General features: G+C 36.0%; 1 protein-coding gene across 6 annotated transcripts in view; it reads left to right on the top strand.

The window, feature by feature from the left end:
* Positions 1 to 26,523, top strand: part of SGCG (sarcoglycan gamma) — a 117,839-nt gene that overhangs the window by 23,357 nt on the left and 67,959 nt on the right. For all 6 annotated transcript variants that reach the window (XM_012441531.3, XM_021677348.2, XM_064373509.1 and 3 more), the window contains one exon: positions 17,045 to 17,146. In XM_012441531.3, coding sequence (XP_012296954.3) covers positions 17,045 to 17,146 — 102 coding nt within the window. The remainder of the gene's footprint in view (positions 1 to 17,044; positions 17,147 to 26,523) is intronic.

The raw sequence follows: 26,523 nt of genomic DNA, 5'->3' as shown, positions 1-26,523 counted from the left end.
ATTCTGAAACACCTTCTATTATTATTATTCTTCACTTTCTATGCAATTATTTCTATCCCACTATAGTTAGCCAACAGATACATTATTTTATTGACATCATAAATAAATATTTATGTTTTTACATATGCAAAGAAGTAAAATACAAATCAAATCAAAATATAGTTTGAAACTGTTAGTATTTTATATATTAATATAAATGTAATCAATACAAGTATATAAGCTTTTATAAATTATATATAAATATTATAAACATAAACACAAATGAACAATTATATGAATATATTCAAATTAATCCAATTTAAGTTGTGATTTCTTGGCTAAAATTTATAAAATCACTATTTCTACAGCATCACAATAATATTTAGTTCCATTGGACAAGGTTACTTCATGAAAGTAGCACAACTGACAGGATGCACGTTTTTGCACATCATATACATTTTAATATCTAAATGTGAAATATTTGAAGATTTTTTTGGAAACTGAAGCAGTGTTAAAGTCCTCAAATTACAAACCATGGGATTTTTCAGAGATAACTCTGAATAGAGAGCCCTGCATCCGCCTGCTGTATGTCCCTCAGTTAGGCAGAAGGTTAAGAGAAGCAGTGTCCTGGGAAGGAGGCCCGTGGAAGGGCCTGGGAGTGAGGAGAAGCCACCCACAGCCCAGCACGTGCTGAGCAAGGACAGAGTTTATCTGGAATGAATGATATGCATTATTTCTGAAATATGGGTGAATTAATTTTGTAAACTATGTGACTGTAAAGTGACAATGTCTGCTTTATACTCCTGTCACATAGGATCTAAAACAACTTTGAGATATTATAAATTTAGATTAAATTAAGTTGTGCCACAGCTGAATCCACTTCACTGATGGAGAAAGGCTCCCCTCAGAGGTCAGCAGACTTTCCTGCCATCACTGCAGCTGCGCATTTCCTGCCCTTTCTAGTGAGATATGGTCATTGACCGTGGCATTTTCTTCAGCCTTAGGAACCTGTTGCTAATTGCTAGTGAGTATTCAGGACTCTTTAGTGCTGCCTTTAACAAAATAAGAAAAACTACCACTAATATTTATGGAATCAAAATGCAAGATACCCAAAGGTGCTAACCTACAGAAAATGCCAGGCCTTAATTGGAAGATGCTGGCTAGACTTTGGGTCATTATTCTCAAAGTGGAATAACATAAATGACGTAATTTTCATAGGTGCATGAGTTTGATATCTTGCTTTTGTAATTAACTCATATGTTTTGAAACAGTAAATTATAAATTAATGTATGCTTTAATTCTTACTGATTTGAAAGATTCCATTAATTTTACAAATTAACCAAGTTTAGCATGGCTTTGTCTGTTCAGATCCTCAACAGTGTAGCAATGGCATCTTTATATTTTATATATACTGTCATTGCAACACCTCATCATGCTTTAATATTTCACTGTGGAAAACAGTAAAACTGACTGCAAATGTTGTTTTCAACAACGCCAAGGTAACATTAGGAGAGAAAGCCGGTAAAACATCGCAAAATGAATACATAAGGACACCAAAGAATACTGAAAGTTTAAGAGAGAGAGGGAGAAAAGACATGAGCAAAATGTTGACAAGAGGAATAATCTGAATCCAAATGAGGCTGAGCCTGGTTTTATCCGCCCAGCTGGGGTTAGAAAGAACCCAAATTACTAATATTTCACAAATCCAGTTCTACTTTTAGAATTAAAACTTAACATAAGAGAAATTTACACAATTTCCAGAAAAGACATCTGTTGAATATAAAGTAATATTTAGGACATTGTAACAACTGGTGCCAAACATAAAGATTCTAAAATATTCCCTGTTAGCCATTATAATAGTTAAATCATTTAGGAACATGGTTATCAAAACAAATCAGTGTAGTAGAATGCCTTATTATGTGTTTGTCCTTACTGTATTTTCCTTCTATAAAAATAATATGCAATATTAGTTTAGTTACAGTGTTCATGAGTACAGAATAATATACATGGGTCATATCTATATTTTAAAATATCTCTAATTTTTAATGACATTGACTTTTTAGAAGATCTTTAGAGTTATCAACCTTTGCATATAAAATATTTTAGTGCATTTAGTGAATGGAACTTTAGGCTATCATCAAGGTAAGATTAATTATTCTAAACTATATTAACTCTGGCAGTTAAATCTTGAAGGCACTTTTAGTTGAGAAAAAAGATATAAGTGATCAAGGAAGAATCATAATACTAAATGTTATCACTAAGCTTATAATTCTACAAAATACTTTGTTAATAAGTATTGTTTGTTTTCATTTATTATGGTAATAGGTAACATTGCCCTTTTTAGGAAGTCAGGAAACCCTGGTAGATTAAACCTTAACAAGGATTTACAATTAATTCATTTTGGAAACTAGCAATTAGGAATTCTTCATTAAGGACTTTCCCATTAACAATCTTTTCATTTTGCAAGAAAGTAAAGCCTTGCTAGAAAGCTTTATGGATATTTCCTTAGATAAATGTTTTGTCATTAAGCAGTGATCATTCATAGGAAGCTAGGAAAATGTTATTAGGTGGCATCTTAATGACATTTATTTCAGCCTTATGATTATATTAATATAACAATTTGAAAAAGATTTGTAAAACTTGGAATAAAATGCAGATACGCAAGTGACCACAGGCTGTCTGTGAATGCACAATGGTCATGGAAGGTTATTAAAATATCACCCTTGTAGAGGTATTTCTGAAATCCCATTTGCATTTTATAGACTTTCAACATTATAAAATAGGCTTTGTGTTAGATGATTTTGCCCAACTGCAGATTGATGTAAGGGTTCTAAGTAGATTTAAGGTAGGCTAAACCAAGCTATGTTCGGTGGATGAGGTGTATTAAATGCATTTTCAACTCTCTTCATAAATCAAAAAGCATCTATATTGTTTAAGCTGCTAACTTTGTGTTTTGTCATTAAGCAGTTAGTGATCATTCATTGGAAATTTGTTAGACAGTAATAGAAAACTAGTATAGTGTTACTGTACCGTGTGAAGTGTTTATTTCTCTTTTGCTGGATATTGACAAAAATAAAACAAAACAGAGAAAAACTCCAAAATTACCTAAATAAGCTTACCTGATGACCCATAATCTTGACCATTTATTAACAGAGAAATGGTTAGCTTTTAATCTTTTACCACTGGATATTGATATTATTTTAAATAACTAGGGAAGCAGCAGTAAGATAATATTTAACTTAATCTAATCCTGTATGTTTTAACCACTTCCTACTGGGAAATTATTTGTTTATGAAATAAATTATTCTTTTCTGAAATATTTTGAAATGAAAAATCATTTCATTTTAGTAGCAAAAATGTTCTTTGATGCATTAATATGAGTGATCAGTTTAGCTTATCATAATTGAGGAAATCAGTACATATATAGATGTAGTATTTATTATGAAAAAAGTTTATGTTTAAAAGACTCTGTCCTTTAGATTTTAGTGACTCATCATTTAGCATGTAATAGATTTCACAATCTATTACATGCCTACTGACTCAGTTTATCCTTCCTCATAATCATCCCTTGAGCTTGAAATTGACAGACTACGGCTTTATATATTATTTCAGTGATTTCAAAGCTAAGTGTATCTTAGCAGATAACAAGATTCATGAAGATCAGAAGAACCCACTTAGAAGGTGGTACCATGAAGGCAGTACACAGACTTGGTGTCCTTGCACCATGTCCCAAAAAAAGCCCTTTTGGGGTTTTATGGGACCCAATAATTACAAACTATTCCCCACCCAAATTCAAACCCAACTGAAAGGAACAAAAATAAATCTGGTAGGGAGAGCTTAAAATATCATCTGTGTTACTGATAAAAAACTGATTGGAAGGTACTGGCTTTGATTTGACCAAACATCTTGCACCCCAGAATTAGAAAGGTGACCCACCAAGTCACAGGCAGCATGGAAAATTCCTGATGCCTGCTGAAGGGTCAAGGACCTGATACGGTGACATTCTTCCTGATAGGATTTCCTATACCCACAGCAGACCCGAAATCCATGGGCAAGTAGATCCCTGGGAAAGTAGAGCCCTAGGAAAGCCTTCACTTCTAACTCTCCAGCCACACACATCACTCTCCTGCCTTGGGGTGCAGAGAGGGGCAGAGAGTTTCTCTCATGAAAGGTCCCTCCTATGTCCCCAGCTTAAGTGGTCTCATGTTGACTTTTCAGTCTGCTAGAGTGAGGATATAAGTCAGAAACTGGGGAGAGGGGGCAGAAAAGTGGAGAGGAAAGCTTGCCACCCTCCTTTCACCATAGAGACCAAGTGATTATCCCACTTACCTGCACACCACCTCTGACTGTTTCAAAGCTCTGCCTGTAGGAATCGGGAAGAGGAAGTACCTTCACTGTATTTATCTGATTTTACTTATTATTGAAAATCCATGAGTGGATCTATTTCTATTGCACTGAAAAACAAGAGAAACACACCAGCCTCTTGACTGAAAGCTGGGCACAGTTACCTCTGCAGTCTGGCTCTAAACCACTCCCCTGTTGCTCATTGACTTTCAGTTCTGCAGACAGCTCTGTCTTGCTTCAGTATTTTAGTATATGCTCTTCCCTCTACCTGGAGCATCCACTCCAACCCAGACACACACACAGTCACATCTGTGTCCCCATCCAATCTCGTGGAATTGTAATCCCCGGTGCTGGAGGTGCAGCCTGGTGGAAGGTGACTGGATCATGGGGATGGATCCTTCATGGATGGTTTTAGCACCATCCCCTTGGTGCCATTGTCCTGAGAGAGTTATCATGAGATCTGGTTGGTTAAGAGTGTGTAGCATCTCCTCGTTCTGTATTGCTCCTGCACCTGACATGTAAGACATGCTTGCTTAGGCTTTGCCTTTCATCATGATTGTAAGTTTCCTGAGGCCTCCCCAAAAGCCGAGCAGACACCACTGTCCTTCCTGCACAGCCTGTAGAACCATGAGCCAATTAAACCTCTTTTCTTTGTAATTTACCCAGTCTTTGGTATTTCATTATAGCAATACAAGAATGAACTAATACCAGGTCTCACTCAAGACGACACTTTCTTGGTGAAGTTATCTTGATCACCTCTCGTCTAAGACAGGATCCTCCTATTCTCTTTTGTAGGACTTGGACTTACTTTTCCACAGCATAGCACACACCACAATTTTTGTTTGTATACCTTTTTTTTTTTTATGGTTGTTACATGTCTGCTAACCCAGCAGGACCATGTCAGTTGAGCCTGGTAGACTCAGGATATCGCATAAAACTGATGCTCTGTAAATATTTCTTGAGTTGACAAATAAGAGATTGAATGAACAAGGGGTGTATTCTTTTTATCTCCTTCAGTATAGTTGCTGTTATGTAATTTTAGCAAATGAGTACAAAAAGAGGCAAAGTAACCCAGAAAAAGGGCAGATGCTTAAAAATTAGTAGAATAACAACTGAATCTCTGAAAGGCACATTAGAGAGGATGTGAAACCATGGATATGACATGTGGCAGTGAGAAGAGAGGCTCCGGTTACTTGGGAAGGCTCTTAGAAATGGATACTGCTAAGCTGCTTCAAAGAGAGGCTGGTGGATTGGGTCTGGGGAGGGGCCCCATCTAAGTCTGTGTTGCAGAGCAAGTTTGGTTTGCAGACACTGCAAACTTTAGGGTCATCTAAAGTTTAAATTATGCTCAGGGAATACAGGATCCGTAGCAGGAGTCCTTGACTCGAATTTCACATTCTTCCCCATATTATCTCCTTCATAATGTTTCATGCTGACAGTGGTGATGTAATATAGATAGAGGCATTCCATTTCTAAACCGGTGAAAGGAAAGCAAAAGGAGGAGTATGCCTGAATGAGATCGTGCAAACAACACATGGAAACTTTCTGTAGGGGGTGTCAGTTTTATTAACCATATCTCTGCAGTGGTCTCACTGGCCAAGGTACACATATCTCTGCAGTAGTTTCACTGGCACCACTTTATTAGGGTTGCAATTTATAGAACTAATTAATTTAAGAAAAGATGACAGATGGGGCATGGTGACTCATGCCTGTAATCCCAGCTCTGTGGGAGGCCAAGGTGGACAGATCACTTGAGGCCAGGAATTCAGACCAGCCTGGCCTATATGGCAAAACTCCACCTCTACTAAAAATATAAAAATTAGCTGTGTGTGGTGGTGCATGCCTGTAATCCCAGCTACTCGGGTGGCTGAGTCAGGAGAATCACTTGAACCCAGGAAGTGGAGGTTGCGGTGAGCCCAGATGGCACTACTGCACTCCAGCCTGGGTGACAGAGAGACACTCGTTTCAAAAATAAATAAATAAGATGACAATGTAAACTACTAAAATTACATTGTATCTGTCCTTGATCATTTATTGAACTTAAAGAGATCAAATTTATCCAAACCAAAATGACTTCTATGAAAATGCTTTTGGGAGCGTGGTTAGTATTTTACAAATATGAACACACTTTACAAATATATTTTATAAATATGAACATTTTATCAGATTGGATAGAGATTTTATTTTTTTAAAAAAAGTTACTTTGGTAGTTACATGAACAAACAATATCTAGCATATTATCAGTGACTATTGCAATGGTGTATCTTAAGATATATTTGTTCATCATCCCACTTTGCTTGCCTTCATCATTGAGAGGCTGGCAAGTGCCCCTAAGGCAGCCTCATGCAGCCACCTCGGGCGACCACGGTTCAGCCTGGGGGTGGTTCTGCTCTGCTCCCTGGGGCTGGCTCCTGTGTGCTCCCAGAGGAGGGGCAGTGTGGTCTCAGCTGCAGGGAGGCCTCTAACAAATTTGGCCATGAAAGGAACTCTCTGAAACTGACCAGTTCCATAGATAGTTTTGTAGATAAATAGAAATTGACCCTTCTGGTCTTAATGCTTGAACTTTATGTTCGTTGTGAGCTCCCTTCTCAGGAAACAGCCTTCAGATCTCTCAAAAAAAGTATGGAAGAACTGAAACTTACCACCACATCCAGACAGTAAGATGCCTGACCTCTCATTCATCAAGATTGCTTCCTTGCCCTAACCTAGTTCCTGTTTTCCTACACATTGTTACATTTCTATCTTGGTGGATAAAAAAAAAAAAAAAAAAAAAAAACCCCGCCGGGCGCGGTGGCTCACGCCTGTAATCCCAGCACTTTGGGAGGCCGAGGCGGGCGGATCACGAGGTCAAGAGATCGAGACCATCCTGGCCATGGTGAAACCCCGTCTCTACTTAAAATACAAAAATTAGCCGGGCGTGGTGGCGCGCGCCTGTGGTCCCAGCTACTCGGGAGCCTGAGGCAGAAGAATCGCTTGAATCCAGGAGGTGGATGTTGCAGTGAGCCGAGACTGCGCCACTGCAGTCCAGCCTGGCAACAGAGCAAGACTGCGTCTCAAAAAAAAAGAAAGAAAAACCCCTAATTTTAGTTGATCAGAGAGATTAAGACTGACCTCCCATCTCCAAGTAAAGCCTTCTTCCTTGTCACTTTAGTCACTGGCTTTCTCTACAGCAAGCAGCAGGACCTAGACCAAACCGCTGCTGTTTCAGTAACATCTCCCCAAAGAAAGCAACATGTAGGAAGGAAGAGCAGTGTAATATTATCTGGCACATAAACCAAGACAGCGACGCGACATCAACTTCTTTGCTGTGCCTATTTGACATGCTTGGTGGCTCCATTTAGCAACATTTTACCACTGATCTTCCAACTGCCTTGGTCTAGACGATGCTGGTGGCAGAGATATGTCTGGTGCCCAGACCAACCCTGTCTCTGCTGTTCTGCATCCCTGCCTTCATGATGCCCAGCTCATACTGTTGTTTGATTTTCAGCAGTGTAATATTGATGCCTTAAACCGCCTCTGCCTCCATCAAATTTGTTTTTCAAATGAATGGAACTGTGATTAAAAGAAAAATATGACACTGTAGCATTTTTAACCAGTACCCTGGCATTTTCTCAAATTATTTATATCTTTCTAAAAGGTATTATATCAGTGCTTTCCAGTCTAAAAACCAAATTGAAATTTTTGATTTATATGCTACTTATAATAGAGTAGGATTGAAGCAGAGGTCACAGACAGTAGGAACATGTACTAACTTAATGGCATTTTCTTTCTTAGAAGACAAGATATTATTAAGACTGAGTATGGAGGATGAAGATAAACCTAGAGCTATTCCAAGTACAGAGGAATTTCATTATCATGGATATCAATGATACAAATCCTATTATTACTGGTGTCTAAAGATACAAATAGCACTATAGTTTTAATTTTTATCCCAGGGATATGCCTTCAGTTTTATCTTTTATTATAATATTTGTGAGTGATTTAGCCATATTACAGCAATTGGGAAATAAAGAAGGCAACAGCACACATGGTCTCCTAAGCCACAGGCTCTCGCTGCAAGGAGGGACATTCATCAGCCTGAACTGGAACTACGCCTCACTGTCCTGTCACAGGGAATATTATTATAACAAAACTAATGAGCTCTAGATGCAGAACTAGGCACTTTCTTCCCATTTCTACCAATAATATAAAACTGTTAATGTCTTCTGGTAACATAGTTTTTTCTCACAAATGCTAATGAAGATAATATCTCGAAATTATAAACCAAGCAATCTTATTTACTTATTTAGGTTTTATTTAGAAAAACCTACTTTGAGATACTTTTAAAATAGTGAAAAGAATATTAGCTTAGGATTCAGATTCAGTAAGAGTTTTAGTTTTAATTAGGATTATGGTCAATCTGTGATTCTTTAATCGCACACACATACTCACTGAAAAAGAACCATTAGTGACTACTTATGTTAATTAAATGCTCAGTTTAACCCTGGCACAAAATTATGAAATCCTTTGGTGAAAGTCATTCTTTATTTTATTGTATTTTTAGTATAACATGAAAAAGTCGCTACTATCCTGTTAAACTTCTCATTATAAAAATAATATTACACTCAGACAAAAAAAGTTACACTCAGACAAAAACCACCACCCCATTGGTACAATATGGAAATATGAATCCCAGCATGGATGATTTCATAGGTGTAAATAGAGTAAGCTGAGAGTTTTAAAAAAAACCTAAAACAAAGACATATTTTGTGGATAGTCACCATTGTCATATAGCAGTAAGATTTAGGCTGTACATTAATGGCCAAATGTGGAAGCCAGACCATTTTAAGGTGTTCAGTAGCTTACAAGACTACATGCACAAAATGTGAAATAACAGAATTTCAAAGATGACAGTACTCAAAAAATAAGATACATAAAAGAGGATATTTATCTACGTTTTCTCACCAACGAAGCATAATAGAATCTTGAACATGTTTCTCCAGAGTAATTTCTCCATGACAGAATTATCATGGACATGCCACTAAATATCTAAAACTCTCAAGATGCACACTTCCAGCTTGGCCCTAGTGCAAGTCTCACGTCTTCTGAGAGGCACTCTCCAAATTCTCCAATACTCTTTATTCAAGCCCCATTCAGAACTTTTGAATTTGTCTATTCTATGGGTGTATCTATTATGTCAGAGACATTCGGGGGCCAGTAGAACACGATGCTTTTTTGAATCCTCAGCCATATCACAGTGCCAGATATATAATTTAGTACCCAATAAATATTTTATAATTCAAAAAATCTGTAGATACAAAAGATAACTTTGACAGGTGTATGTGTATATGAAATTAGCAATGACCAAGAAGGAATGACACAAATTTAGTACTCGATTGATAACTAAAAATTACTGAAGGGTTTGCAGGCAGGTTGATGGACCCAGTATTACTATAAAAATGCATTAGTCTATTATTTTGTTAACAGAATATGATATTTAACGGACCATGATATTCCCTCACAAATTTTCCCATCTCTTCCCAAGTGCACTTGAGTAAATTGTGTAAAATATGTATGTTCTTAAAGTTGTTGCTTTCCAAAATTTGCTGAAAGATATACATTGTTGTGTAACATTGACCTTTCTTTGTATATAAAATGTCCAGGTGAGTAGCAAAAGCATCAGAACAGTTGATGATACAAATCTAATATAGTTCTCAGTTGTTAATTGCATAAAATGATGTGGACTAATTGATTCAATGTGGACTTATGCTAGTTGCTCTGACACTTTTAATTTAATATCAAAGTATGTTCTGCTTATCATGTGATCTGGGTGCCACCATACTGTTGGTAATATATTGAGAAGCACATTCAGCTCTGTGGAAATCCGTTTTTAATTCCTGGGTAGTCATAAATGATGAGGATTATAATGAAGAGCATGATGACGATGATGGCAGCAACCTTTGTGTGGTGTGTTAGAATGTGGAAAGCATCACCACTCTGGATATATAAATGCTTTTTACAATGCCTCCTTTTCCAAATTAAGAGACTAGTGTTCCGAATATTTTACATGAGGAGAGGTTCTAATTTGATTTTTATCCTCAAATAGTTTTCTGAACACCATTTACTGAATAATTATATGTTTCCTATTAGTTATTTTGCATTCATTATCATACTATAAGCTCTTATGAATAGAGACGATTTCAGACCTACATGCTGTATCTATCTTTTTGCTGCTGCTTTTGCTAGTGTTTTAGAACCCAACATTTCCAATTATAAATTTATCATTGTTTTCACATATACATAAGGATCAGTCCCCCTTTTAACTTTCTAAGAGTTCTTAGCACTATAGCCTGATTATTCTTTTCTGCCTTTACAGTCTGTTATGAAAATTTTCAAAGGGAGGCCAGGCGCAGTGGCTCACACCTATAATCCCAGCACTTTGGGAGGCCGAGGCGGGTGGATCACAAGGTCAAGAGATCGAGACCATCCTGGTCAACATGGTGAAACCCCGTCTCTACTAAAAATACAAAAATTAGCTGGGCATGGTGGCGCGTGCCTGTAATCCCAGCTACTCAGGAGACTGAGGCAGGAGAATTGCCTGAACCCAGGAGGCGGAGGTTGCGGTGAGCTGAGATCACACCATTGCACTCCAGCCTGGGTAACAAGAGTGAAACTCCATCTCAAAAAAAAAAAGAAAATTTTCAAACGGATATTTTAAAAATATGAAATTCATCATGAAGTTGTGTGTCATCCTCATAAGGCGCCATGTCAGTCTTTTCTGATTTTTTAGTTGTATCATATGTACTGCTAAATGAACATACCATCTGAGAATTTCGGAGTCTTTTCTGTCCCATGATTCTCTTCTTCTGTCTGGAGTTGTTGTCCTATGGTAGTTCCTCTCCTACTCCTCCTGCATCATTTAATCAGCTCTACTTTACAATATACCAAAGTGGGCTTGTCCATTTTTATTATTTCTACTAGCATCCAGTATACTGCTACCTTACCACATAATAGGTACTCCACAAATACAGGTATGCTTTAACTGAAATGTCAGAAATTAAATACTTTTACTGATCACACAGCCAGAAAATGAGAGTTAGGATTTATATTCATTCCATTTGATTCAAAATCAACCCTACTCAGTGTCCCGACATGAGACGTCATAAATGGCAGTAGTAAGAATAAGTAGCTGATGAGTATCTTCCCTAACATGATAAAAAAAATGTTTACAACAAACCAGCAGCCAAGAACATACTTAATACCAAAAGCCCAGAGACATTCCCACTGAAGCCAAGAACAAGAAAAGTATGTCCAATATCACTACTGTAATTTGGCGTTTTTCTGAAAGTTTGACAAATGCAACAACAGAATTAGTTAAATAAGGAATAAAAGTAAATTAATAGAAGATGATCTGAGAAAAAAACTTGCAAATAATTTTAGTATTACCTTATGAAACCCAGAGAATTAAAGGAAAACTATTGAAAAAATAAAAAGTTTACAACGTATGTATTTAGTAAGAAAACATGATACAAGGCCAGGCGCGGTGGCTTACGCCTGTAATCCCAGCACTTTGGGAGGCCGAGGCGGGTGAATCACAAGGTCAAGAGATTGAGACCATCCTGGTCAACATGGTGAAACCCCGTCTTTACTAAAAATACAAAAAATTAGCTGGGTATGGTGGCGCGTGCCTGTAATCCCAGCTACTCAGGAGGCTGAGGCAGGAGAATTGCCTGAACCCAGGAGGCGGAGGTCGCAGTGAGCCGAGATCGCGCCATTGCACTCCAGCCTGAGTAATAAGAGCGAAACTCCGTCTCAAAAAAAAAAAGAAAGAAAAAGAAAACATGATACAAAAACTAGTGTTCATTATACATCTGTATTTTGGTTTCAACTAGCTAGAAAATGTGCTAGAAGAAAAATCACACATCATATTGTAAAATATACATAAATTCTTTATAAAACTAATCATTCAAACCTTACGGCATATAAACACCAATACACCATTGGAACATAAAGAGATTTCAGGAAGAGTTGGTGGGGATATAAACTGGTACATTCAGTAGTTAAACAATTTGTTCACTTTTCTGAAGATGTTATACTTCATTACAATAAATGTAAAATGAATTGTAACTCTAAAATTATTTAACTTGTTTATTAAGTTAATGATAAATGTTAAATTCATAAATGTAAAAAATAAAATTTTGGGGAAATGATACTAAACTCAACATATTCTGTTTAAAAATCAGTACCAGAGAGTGACCAATATTTCTGCACACACTCAAATAACTGCTGATTGAACAGAGATTAGGCATGTTCTACTTACTTATGTTCATTTCCTCCATGACAGATATTGTGCTACTTTTATTGTATTAATACAAATAGATCAGTGCATTTGGATGAGGGTTAATAGGGACAACCTTACATTGTTGAAATGAGTATATCTGTTTGAGTCTAGGAAAAACTCACGAAAATTACTATGCTTTTTGGTATTGAGAATTCTATGGTGGGAAAAGTATGAGCCAAAATAACAATCTAAGTATATATACATTATTTAGTATAAATATATATTATTTTGGCTCATAATTTTCCACCGTAGAATTCTCAATACCAAAAAGCATAGGTTTTTTGTTTGTTTTTTTTTTACAAATACTATATATATAATATTTATATGCTATATATTTTCTTTAATAGGTTTTTATTAGCTTTTTAACCCAAGTGATTTGGGATCATTTCTAGAATTATTTTTAATGTCTAAATAGAGCTATTCATATTTATCAGAAAACAAGTTTTCTATCAAGTGGGAGTTTGGGGGTTTTGTTTACTCACAACTGCAGTACTATTAAAGGAATTTTTCTTCCCCTAGCAGAGGGGGATATTTTTTAGGTTTATTTCATTTTGCCTAGCAGAGTGACTATAGTTAGTAATAAAGTATTGTATATTTTAAAATAGCTAAAAGAAAGGATTTTAAATGTTCTTACAAGAAAGAAATGATAAATATTTTAGATAAAAGATATGTTCATCAATCTGATTTGATCATTTTATAATGTATACGTGTACCAAAATATCCCTTTAAACCCCATAAACATACACAAATAGTATTTGTCAATTAAAAATAAAAGAATATATTTTTGACTTTTTCTAAGAGTCAATTATAAGATCAGTCAAAATTAAATTAAATTATTCTCTACAGTGACATTCTGGGAAATATCAATTTCATTATATGAAATTTAAACTCGGTAAATAAATTTACAAATAAATACCGAGACCTGATTTCTGTGCATATTTGTAGAGTCTCAGAAATTCTCACTCGTCACAACTTAGATGATCAACTCCACCAATCTTTATCTTTTCTTACGCTTAACCAACAAGAAAATTCAAGTCCAGTCTTTTCCCTGATTCAGAATAAACAAAGGTCAAAGTCTCACAAAATATTGAAATTGCTATGGAAAGGTGAGTGAGTTAGTCTCTTTGTGGGTATTAGAAGATAGATAAGACAATCAATCACTGACTGTTTTCAGGATTCATCTTTACACAAAATGTGCTTTAACTTTCCCACTAAATCCTAGGAATTCCCTGTCTGCGATATGAACAACCAGGATCACTGTCAAATTGAGAGAAAATGTCATACAAATCATATCATTGAAGGAGAAAATAATGTTATTCATTTACAGCAATGTTTTAGAATATAGTTAGCTTTAAAATGTGTAAGCATTCATTATTCCTTTTATAAGGAAAAAAATTTTATAAACTGCAACTTACATCTGATGCCTAAAATTGTTACTAACATCCTAGCAAGAAATGAAAGTTGTTTAGAAAACTACCAGAAGTGACTAAAAACAATGAAACCCTGAAGTAAGAAAAGAATAGTTATTAGGATAAAGGTAAAGCAACATGGATTTGATAAGATGTTATGCTACCTAGGAATTGTTGGTGTGATGTTATAAATATACAAGGTTAAAAGTTTTTTTGAATGATGACTATATAACACAAACTGAAATGCAGAGTCATTTACTATGTACTATTTATCATCTTAGGCCTGCGAATTCTGAAGTGATGCCAATTATTAACCTATTAATTTTTTTAAATGTATACTGAGCACCTAATATAAGTACTGTGCTGTATAGATGGATCTTAAGAGCTGCCAGGGCCATTCAGTCATTGAACACAGTTTTGTTAGGTTCTATGATGTATAAGGCACAGTGCTAAGTGCTACAAATACAGATACCATTTACAAATCCTGCTGTGCAATAGAAGTTTACACACATGTAACATAATGTGGTGAGGTTTATATGAGAGATAGGCTCAAATCTTTGTAGGGATCCTATGAGGAACTCATAATGGTTTAAGGAGGTTAGGAAAGGCTGCACACATTCAATTTGGTTAAATCACACAATTTAATTTGGTTCTCATTAATGGAGCTTTCAACTGATGATGTCCTTGAAAGTAGGAGTCTATTGCCTAGCAGGTAAGATTCAGTTCAGGATAACATATCTCTATCATAGAAATTCACCTGTACAATATACCTAATGCTTTGTTTCATCCTTTGGACTGTCCTGCTCTCCTTTTTTTAATAATGCTTTCTATTTTGGGAAGAGCAGGAAAATCAAAGCTCAACTGGTTGAATTCAGATGCTTTTAAGACAGTCAGAAGGGGAGGACAGGTAGGCAATCAGATATATGGGTATGAAGTTCAGAACACAGAATTTAAACTACAGATAAAAATGGATTCTTCCATTTGGATGGCTACTATATCAAACAGAAAATACCAAGTGTTAGGGAGATTGTGGAGAAATTGGAATTCTTGTGCACTGTTTGAATATAAAATTGAATTGCTACCATGGAAAACAGTATGGCAGTTCTCAAAAAAAATTAACAATAGTTTTGCCATATGATAGATCAATTCTGTATTTGGTTATATACTAAAAGAATTGAAAACAGGGCGTCAAAGAGATATTTGCATACCCATGTTCATAGCAGCATTATTCACAGTAACTAAAATATGGAAGCAACCCAAGCATCCATCAGTGGATGAGCAAAATATGGTTTGTACACACAGTAGAATATTATTATTCAGCCATAAAAAACAGAAATGTCATAACATGCTATAACATGAATGATCCTAGAGGACATTATGCTAAGTGAAATAAGCCAGCCACAAAAAGATAAATATTATGATTCCACTTACATGAGGTACTTAGAGTAATCAAACTCATAGAGCAGAAATGCTGTAAGATTTAGCCTTATACGTATTTCAAATTGTACCCCAAAATATGTACAATTACAATGTCTCAAGTACATATTAAAACTTTTTTAAAAAAAGAAAGTCAACAGTGGTTGCCAGGGGGTTGGGTGGAGGGGAGAATGGGGTGTTGTTTAATGGGTACTGTGTTTAATTGTGCAAGAGGAAAGCAGTTCTAGAGATGGATGGTGGTAGTGGTCACACAACATCATGAAGGTACTTAATAGCACGGATCTGTACTCTTAAAAGTGGTTAAGAAGGTAAAATGTGTATAACATTTCACTACTATTTTTTAAATTGGGAAAAAATGGATAAGCCCCCACACTGAAATAGTAATGGAAGCCAATTCGTAGCATGAACGTAGGAAAGGGCCTAAGATTGAACTTGAGGAAGCCAGTGGTCAAGGGCTGGGCAGAGAGGACGAGCCTGTTAAGGGACGGAGAATGTGGTTCTGGAGGTGAGAGGAACCTAGATGAGCACAGCATGATGGAAACCAAAGGAGGATAATGTTTCAGGAGGAAGGGGTCCAGTGCCAAATGCTCCTGAGAATGTAAAGGGCATGAAGTTGGAAATTCCCACAAGTTTTAACAGCACAGCGGTCCTTGGACCTCCAGAATCATGTTGTCCACCCAGTCTGGTAACCCTTCATGACCGTAAACCCCTTAAGAGCAGGCACCTTGAACACGCCTCTACATCCTCCTATTTTGCTTTTCACTTAAGAAGTGTCCAATAAATATTTACTACATAGTGGCTCAGATGACGGTATTTATGGTATTTTGGGGCAAGTGACGGAACTATAGTGTATTCTGAATTTGTTGATGGTTACACGAATCCATATATGTGTTAAAACTCACGGGCCTATATACCTCAAAACATTTCATTTTATTGTATCTTAATTTAAATTATTTTTTAAAAAAATAGTAAGATTCTTTTTCTTATATGGTGATGGGCTCTTAAGGGTTTATTACAAAATAACTCTTTAAATCTTATATATATTTTCTGAACAGCTCTTCATATTTATACAAGATTTAATAACATTGAATTTTGAATTAAAATACCTAAAGTTTTGGCTGGTCACAGTGGTTCACACCTGTAATCCCAGCATTTTGAGAGGCCAAGGCGGGCAGATCACAAGGTCAAGAGATCGAGACCATCCTGGCCAACATGGTGAAACCTCGTCTTTACTAAAAATACAAAAATTAGCTGGGCATGGTGACACACACCTGTAGTTCCAGCTACTCGGGAGGCTGAGGCAGGACAATCGCTTGAACCCAGGAGGCAGAGGTGGTTGCAGTGAGCCAAGATCACGCCATTGCACTCCAGCCTGGTGACAGAGCAAGACTCCATCGGAAAAAGAAAAAAAAAAAAAAGCTAAAGTTTTAATTTAAGAGAAATAGAGAAAAGGTGGTAGGCAATACACGAAAATACATTTGTGATTTAAGTCAATATTAAGATACATGAAAAAGCAAGCAATAAAAAATGAATGTATCTCATTTTTTTTTAACAGACAGGAATGGGCCACTTGCGTGTAACAAAAGATGGACTGCTCTTGGAAGGGGAATCAGAATTTTTATTCCCGTTGTATGCCAAAGAAATACACTCCAGAGTGGTAAGAAAATGTTGAAAGACAAATAATTTGTGTTTTATGAAAAATAAATAATGTTTAAGCACAAAAATTAAGTACAGTTTAGAGAAGATTTTTAAAGTGCAAACGTGCACATGCTCATGATATGCTCTTTATAAAAAGCTTGACTATTTGGTTGTAGAATTTATCACTGATATTACCTCCTAAAAATATTTCATTTTAATGTGCTTCAGGTCTGAATTTGGTGGCCTCAGTAATTTAGACCATAATAAACTGAAGGTTTTAGAAATGAAAATCTTTACCAAGAACAATTTAAACTTCTTTATGTCAGAGCAACTAACTTAAATACATTTATATTAGGGCATTCAAAATTATCTAAGAAGCTTAGAAAGAAATTTGTTTCATTGTATTATGTTCTGCACTTATACTAATAACAAATTATGATCTGTAAGATTCTACACAAGTCAGCATTGTCATTAAATAATTATATGACTTTAAGAGTAAATCAAGGTTTTCTTCATTTACCTTCATGGAGCTTAAGAATAAACTGAAATAAGTTCAAACAATGTTTGCGATATGTTCTATTTTTCCCTAAGTCATGCTATGAGCATTACAGTAGGCATGAACATTTTTCTAGATTATTGATAAGTGGCATTACTTCCCCGACCCACACAAAGTTAAAACTTCACCCAGTTGTAACTTCCTAGTTACTTGAAGAGCACAGTGTTCATTTTCCTTTCATATTTCTGAATATGAAAGGATATTTCAGTTACCTCCTAACAGCAGAGGCTGTACCAGCTACTATAGGAGAATTAAAAGGAAACGAAAGACTTTCTAAGAAACATGACGACTTGTTAGAGAGATAAAACATACTCCCGAACCAGACATTCACCAAGCTCTACTACCGACTGCAAAATGACATGGCATGAATACCACAAAGAGAGATCCCACTGAGTGAAAAGTACATATGTAGCTTTAGGTGCTGTTATGTTACTTCTGGGGCTATCTTATTGGCGGTAGGAACTGGCAGATTACCTGCAGTATCATAGGCAGGTAAGAGCCTGATTCTGTGAGGCTTACACTTACCCTATGTCATACACTTACCATAATCATGATGGTTTTTCAGTGTGTGAAACAATCCTGTCCTACAGGAGCATGAGGAATTAATACAAGCTTTTGTAAAAAGAGAAGTCAGACATGAATGAAGCATTCAAGTGTTAGAAGTTGGCCTTCATTCTTCCCCAGAGTTGTGTTGGCTGATCTTCTGCCATATTTTGTGAAGAATCAGACTGGCAGAATGGCCTGGTGACTGGAATCAGGTGATTAGATCACAGCAAATTTAATATTCTGGAATTAATAATAACTCTCAATTATATTTTATGAGACTTTTTCATCTTTAGTATGCTTTTAAAAAAAGCAAGCAAAATTATAGAGAATATCTCAGATAATCACATATTGAAGTCTTAGAATGTGGCATTAATGAGTATGTCAATCAATACATAAAATTCAGTAACAATTTGAATAATATTATTGATAACAGAGCTGTATGGTATGTTGTAACTAATATGGCTTTCCAATAAGAGCAGTCCTAGAACAAAACTGTGCTTCATAACTTCTGTATGTATTGACATATTAGTTATAAATTTCCTTTCCAAAGATGAGTCTAGGAAGCAATTTTCATAAAATTACAGAAAAGAAGTTACTTTATGAATTTGCAAAATTTGACACATAACTCATTTATGTGTACTCATGGGCTGAGAGAATTTCTTCATTATAAATATAATTCAACATGCTACTCTGGCCTCTAATATCTGCTTACCCGGTAACCCCTCAAAACTAATACATGAGGGCCTGTATTGAATTCATACTTTGAATTCATGGCTTAAACCCATCCACTGTGCCCATTAGTTCAAACACACAAGAATTATTTCCCTTAAAACAAAAAGATTTTAAAAAAAGATACAGAGCCATGATTAAAAACTAAATGAAACAAACGTGATAAAAAAGCTTTACTTGAAATGATCATCTGTGAGGTTCACAGCCCTGAAAAGAAGCTTTAGGTTACAGCCAAAGCCCACAGTGTGACAGGGAACAAAAGGTCACCTTTTTGGGACTTCAGGCAAGCCCATTGTATGAGATGGCACTGGAGACAGAACATAACTGCTATTTAAATAAAATGGCTACAACTATTTGAATAAAGTTGCTACAGCTATTTGAATAAAGCAGCATATAAAAATAGCTGCAAATATTTGAATAAAGCAGCATATCTGAGGGGAGGAGGATACAAAGATGCCAGTCCAGAACCTGAACGTCACTGAAGACGGAAGCTCTAAGCCATCACTGAAAGACTGGGAGGCCCTGTGGACCAAGTGAAAACAACAGGAAAGACTTTAGACCGGCTGGTAAGAGCAGGAAGGTAGACACATCCATAGAGTGGAACATAAAAACTGAAATTTCATATGATGAAATCTTCATCTTAAGAAAAGCCCAATAAACTTTACAAACAGAAAAATCAATATCCAACTAAACAACGTCAATCTGAAAATGACTAGAAAAACATACTTAAGATTCTCAAAGAGAGAGAGCTATTTTTAAAGGAGTTTTACTTAAAATAACAAGACATTGTAAAATCAGAAGAGAAATTATAAGGCAGAAATAACAGGCAATAGGTTTGCCCTCCTGCGTTAAACAACTAAAAAATGAAAAAATACATGAAACAGTTGTTTTCAAATATTAGACAATGGACAGCTCAGGGGACAGTTATCCCTGCGAGAAGAAAAACCAGTGACTCCTCAAATTGCCTTAACTCACTGCAGGAAGAGAGTTTCCAGGCTGCAATGAGGGAGAGGAGCCAATGCAGACACAGATGGTCTCCCTGAGTTGAGAAGATAGGGTTGGGAGGCCAAGGAGACCCAGGCAGCTACAATTTGCAAGACAGAGTACTGCAGAGGAGGGGCTGCTGCACATGGACGGTGCTCCAGAGATGGCAGAGGCTTCACCCCAGCCCACCCCAGTGAAGTCCATGGATAAATATTTACCGGTACATGTGTGTGAAGAAGCTACCTTAAGACTAGTGAAATACCCACTCAAAGGGAGCAAAAGGAACAAGGCCTTGAGTTCACACAGAATGGGGAACACTTCATGTTCCCACCAGAGACAGTGGAAAACTTCATAAATTATGGGCATCAGGTAAAATACTGAAGGTCGTGGCTGAGAAGTGGTAGAAGATCAGCACTAGAAGAAATCCTGCTCTAGTCCATTCTAACAAAGCTTAACAGGAATCCTTAAAAGTGTCATGCTTTTCCCAAGTGATTTGCTCCATCCCGGAACAAAGTTCTAAAAAACTACATTTCATCTGTGTACAAAGGTCGAGGAAAGCATAATCATATTAAGGAGAGACATAAAATATGGAAAACAAGAAAAAAAACACAAAATAATCTTCTAGAGATGAAAAGTATAACATCTGAAAATTTTTAAAAAGCTGATATTGGGACTAACAGATTTATAACCGACTGGACACCACAGAAGAAAAGATTAGTAAAGTTGAAGGCATAGCTATAGATACTCTCCAAAATGAAGCACAGAAAAAATGAAAAGAAAAAGAAAACAACAAAGTATCAGTAACTGGAGGGACAATGTCAAAGGGCCTTATGTATGTGTGAGTCTGCAAAGAATAGGAAAGAAGAAAGGCCAAATATTATTTGAAAAGAATAATGTGTAATTTTTTTTCCAAGCATGATAAAAACTTTAAGCCCATAGATAAAACATGTTCAATGAACCCCAAACAAAAAAAACAAGGAAAACTATAAGGTACATTATAATTAAATTGCTTAAAAACAAGAGAGAAAAATCTTAAAGAGAAAACAGATGTATCTAGAGAAAAAGGATATATAACATACAAAGGAGTGAAAAAAAAGATGACATCAGCCTTCTAGTCAGTAACAATTCAGGTCGGAAGACACTGAAGCACCAACTTTAAAGTACTAAAAGAAAAAAAGTCCAGCCTAGCATTCTATACCTAACAAAACTATCTTTAAAAGACAAAGTTGGCCGGGCGCGGTGGCTCACGCCTGTAATCCCAGCACTTTGGGAGGCCGAGGCGGGTGGATCACGAGGTCAAGAGATCGAGACCATCCTGGTCAACACGGTGAAACCCCATCTCGACTAAAAATACAAAAAAATAGCTGGGCATGGTGGCGCGTGCCTGTAATCCCAGCTACTCAGGAGGCTGAGGCAGGAGAATTGCCTGAACCCAGGAGGCGGAGGTTGCGGTGAGCCGAGATCACGCCATTGCACTCCAGCCTGGGTAACAAGAGTGAAACTCCGTCTCAAAAAAAAAAAGAAAAAGACAAAGTCAAAATAAAGACTTTTTTGGACTAACTAAAGCTGAAAACAAGTTACTTCAACAATCCAGCACCACAAGAAATACTAAAGAACGCCTTTCTGGCAAAGAGAATGTGCTGCTAGAAGAAAAATCAAGATGTTCACCAGAAAATTTTTAAATACCAGAAATCATAAATATATGGGTATACAAAAAATGTTAAAAAATGTTAGAAGACACTTCGCTCAAAGCCAAAGGAGTAACAATGTATTTGGGGTGTTATAACAGGATAAAAGTAAAATGTATGACAAGAACGAAACAAAGACCATAACAGAGAAAGATAGGACTGCTATAATGTTCTCACATCACACGTGAAATGGCAAAAAATGGTTGAGGATGGACCGTAAGAAGTTAAAGATGCTTAGTATATCTAAAGGAAGCTTGTAAAACAAAAAATATAGCTAATATATCAACTAAGGAGATAAAAATGAAATGATAATTAATTAATCCAGAAGTAGACAAAGGAAACAAAGAGAAAATTTGTTGAATATGCAAACAAATAGCAATTTGGTAGATTTGAACCAACTCATATAAATAATTATATTAAAATAATCACATTAAATAAAAATGGTGAAAACATCCCCATCCCAATTGAAAGACAGATTGTGAAACTGAACACAGAAACAGGATTGAAGTAAATGCCATCTACAAGAAACCTACCTTAATTATAAAAACACAAATAGGTTAAAAGTAAAAGGTTACTATACTATACTATACTATACTATACTACACTACACTACACTATACTGACACTAATCAAAAGAAAAGTGACTATATTAAAACAAAGTATATTTCAGAGCAAAGACATCAATATTTTAGAGATACAGATGGTCATTTAAGATGACATAGGAGCAAATTCTTCAATATTTATATTGCTAAACACCAATATACATGAAGCAAAACCTGGTAGACTGTAAGAAAAAATAGAAATATTCACATTTAGACTCAGTGATTTCAGCACCCCTCTCTCAGTAACTGATAGGAGAAGTTGATATAGAATCAGTAAATTTATAGACTTGAACCAATTTGATATAATTAAAATTTTCAGAGCATGCTGCTCAGCAATAGCAGACTAGGAGTTATTTTCACGTGTACAAGGAACATTTAGCAAGATAGATCCTATTTTGAACCATAAAACAATCTCAGTAAATTTTAAAACATTGAAGTCTTGCAATGTGTTATGTGACCGCCATGGATTTAATAAGACAACCATAACACAAATATATCTGAAAAATTTTTAAATAAGTGGAAATTACACAAAACATGTATAAATAAACCATGGGTCACAGAAATCCAAAGGGAAATTAAACAGTATTTTGAACCGAATGACAATTAAGAAAACAATAACATATCAAATTTGGGGGTGTAGCTGAAGCAGCACTTAGAGGGAAATTTGCAGCATTAAGTGCCTATATTAAAAAAAGAAGAAAATCAGTGACCTCAGTTTCACCCTTAAGAAACTAGAAAAAGAACACATTAGACCAAAAATCAAAGAAGATCCAAACAAATAAAATCATAAATGAAAAAGGAGACATCACAATGGATAACAAAGAAATACAAAAGGTCATTAGAGGCTACTGTGAACAAGTATATGTCAATACATTTGAAAGCCTAGGAAAAATGGATAAATATGTGGATACATATAACCTTCCAAGATTGAAACAAGAAGAAACAGGAAATCTAAACAGAACAATAATGAGTAACAATATTGAATTAGTAATAAAAAAAAGTCTCCCAACAAAGAAAAGTCTAGGACCAGAGGACTTCACTGCTTAATTCTACCACACCTCTAAAGAAGAATTAATACCAGACCTTCTCAAACTTTTTGAAAGCCTTGACGCAGAGGAGATTCTTCCTAACTCAATACGTGAGGCCAGCATAACCATGATACCAAAACCAAGCAAAAACAACAAAAAAGAAAACTACAGACCAATATCTCTGATGAACATAGATGCAAAAATCCTCAACAAAACGCTAGCAAACCAAATACAACACATTTATCCCAAGAATGCCAGGATGATTCAACATGAACAAATCAATAAACACCATACATCACATTAACAGAATGAAGGACAAAAACCATTTGGTCATCTCGATAGATGCAGAAAAAACATTTGGTAAAATTCAGCATCCCTTCATGATAAACCAAAAGTCAGAGAAGAGAAGAAAGACTAGAGAAGAAATCAACAAAATAGTAAACAGAAAACAATAGAGGAAATCAGTGAAACCAAAAACGAATTATTTTAGAAGGTCAATGAAATGGATAAACCTTTAACCAGACTGAATATTTTAAAAAGAGAGGGCACAAATTAGCAATATCAGCTGTGGTAAAAGGGACACTACTATGAATCCCACAGACATTCAAAGAATGGTAAGGAAATTTTACAAATAACTTTATACCAATACATGTCATTTTTCCACATACTGATTGATAGAATTCTTAATATAGGATTACTGCTTCAGTGATTAAATTGTCTTCTGCCATTCCCATATTAGGTTCAAGTTGGAAGTAGTTAATTATGTGTATAAATGAAGTAGTGAATTGTACTTGCTCTGTAATCTACATTTTTAAGAGTATCTTAAAACATCAATCTCATAGGGTATTACTGAGAACTCTTACAGCGGTTTTGATCTATCTTTGGTCCATACCAATTACACCCTTATATTGTTAATGGTCTTTTTATACACCTCTTTCATAGCTCCTTATATATGTCACACATTGTTGGGAAAAGATTGGAAGTTCTATGACTCTTTCACCTACTTCCTAAGGTGGTGTTGATACATCTGTATCAAATAGATACATTCAGAGTTCAACAGAGATGAATGGAAAAATAAAATGTTCTCTTTCTACCTTGCTGTCATTCTCTAAATGGCATAACATTTTTCTAAAAGGATCTCACTAGCAAATGATAAAAGCCGAAAATCCCTTATGTAAAAATTTAGAAATGATAGTAGTGGTGGTTGTACTTAATGCCAATCTACTATATACCTAAATATGGTTAAAATGGTAAATTTCATGCTATGTATAACACATATACATAGCATACATATATTTTAGTACAATAAAAATTGTTTTAAAAAGTAAAAAAAAATCAAAGTCAAGAATGATACTTCTGAAGGGAAATAAAGAAGAAAAAAATAAAGAAAAAGAGAAAAAAAAGTAAAAAAAACCCTGAAAATCACATTCACAATCTACAGACTTCAATTTTCAGTTCTTTTTTTTTTTTTTTGAAATGGAGTCTTGATTTTGTTGCCCAGGCTGGAGTGCAATAGCATAATCTCGGCTCACTGCAACCTCTGCCTCCTGGGTTCAAGCGATTCTCCTACCTTAGCCTCCTGAGTAACTGGGACTACAGGCGCGCACCACCATGCCCAGCTAATTTTTGTATTTTTAGTAGAGACGGAGTTTCCCCATGTTGGTCAGGCTGGTCTCGATCTCCTGACCTCATGATCTACCCACCTCAGCCTCCCAAATGGCTGGAATTACAGGCTTGAGCCACTGCACCCAGCGGACTTCAGTTTTCTTAGCTAGAAGATGGAAATAAAGTCCCTGGACTTCACAATAAACATCAGTTTTTATTAAAAATGTACCTGTTGATTGTTTTAAAGTACTTTTTTAAAAATGTAGATTAAAGAACAATGTAAGAAATTTCATTATTATAGCAAATATGAATGCAATTTTGTTGGTAATATAGATACAGAGCCACATCTGTTCTGTCACTTATCAATTAAAAGAGCTTTGCCCTGTGAACAACAGAACACCCAGTTAGCAGTGGTGTGAACTAACAGGAGCTTTTAGTCTCACATAACAGGAAGCCGGAGGGGGCAGCTGCAGCATCGGTTCAGCACTCAACCATGTTAAGGCCAGAGTATCAGCCAGCCACCCGCCTGCCCTTCATAATCACCAGATGGTTATGAGACCACATCCAAGATGCGTAGCCAGGAAATGTGCAGTGCTGGTGCATGTGCCTCTTTCAGAAGGAATGCAAAAGCTTGCCTGGAAACCCTGAGCCCCACCCTCTGCAAATCTCATCTTACCTCCCATTGACCAGAATTGTGTCCCTTGGGTACCCCAAGTCTCAAGACAGTCTGAGAAAGCACACAACCCCTGTCATGGAAAGTTGAAAAAGAAAAGGGTTTGCAAGTGACTCTAGGGTCAGATGACCAGAAGTGCATCCAAGAACAGCTTCCTTTGTCTGGGATTGGGAGTGGATCTCACTGCTCTAACGGGAACCCTGTCCTCTCATTCCAGGAGAATGGTGGAGAAGAGCCTGGAAGAGTGGGTATCTAAAGATTGGCTCCACCACGGAACTGTCATCTGCAGCTGTGTGTGGCTTTGAGGCAGCTGTAATTTATTCCCTGGGATCTCAATTTCCTTATCCTTATTTTAGGAATAATAGTACCTACTTTATAAAATACAGGATAAAATGAAAAGATCAATGCTAAAGTTAATTGATAAAGGGTTAACTCTTATTATCATGCTAATTATTTTTAACAATACAGAAACAAGTGTTGAGGTCACATCACTGGATACCATAAGAAGCTGATAGATCATCTGCTTCCACAAAGCAAGTTGGAGAATTTCTGACACCCTAAATAGAGTTCCCAAGGGCTTTTAAGACTTCTTTCCTTTTGAAACATCACATAATTCCCTACCACTCTGGAAGATACTTGGTTTCCTCTGAGTGAACCATAAAGCTACCTGCATCCAACAGCCAAATTACTGAATTCCTTTTGAAGAAAACTGTTTATATAAAAACAAGCAATCTTCTCTAAAACTAAACTACCTATCAGGGTTACCATAACAAAGAAAGCATAATACTTTTGTTCTCATAAAGCCACTTTATCTTCAGCAAAAGGTGCAAAAAGCAGAGGTATTCAAAACTTTATCTTAATTCCTTTGAAATTATGAGAGGCCTTTGTGTTTTTGAAAGTAGCATGGTATTTCTTACAGGAAAATTAACCATTCTCTGATTCATCTTCTTAAAGTATATCATGTCCTCGACATAAATAACCCACA

The sequence above is a fragment of the Aotus nancymaae genome, unplaced genomic scaffold, assembly GCF_030222135.1.
Source record: "Aotus nancymaae isolate 86718 unplaced genomic scaffold, 86718_ANA_hifiasm-v0.15.2.pri h1tg000009l, whole genome shotgun sequence".
In the NCBI taxonomy this organism is placed as follows: domain Eukaryota; kingdom Metazoa; phylum Chordata; class Mammalia; order Primates; family Aotidae; genus Aotus; species Aotus nancymaae.
This window is presented reverse-complemented; position numbering and strand designations above follow the sequence as displayed.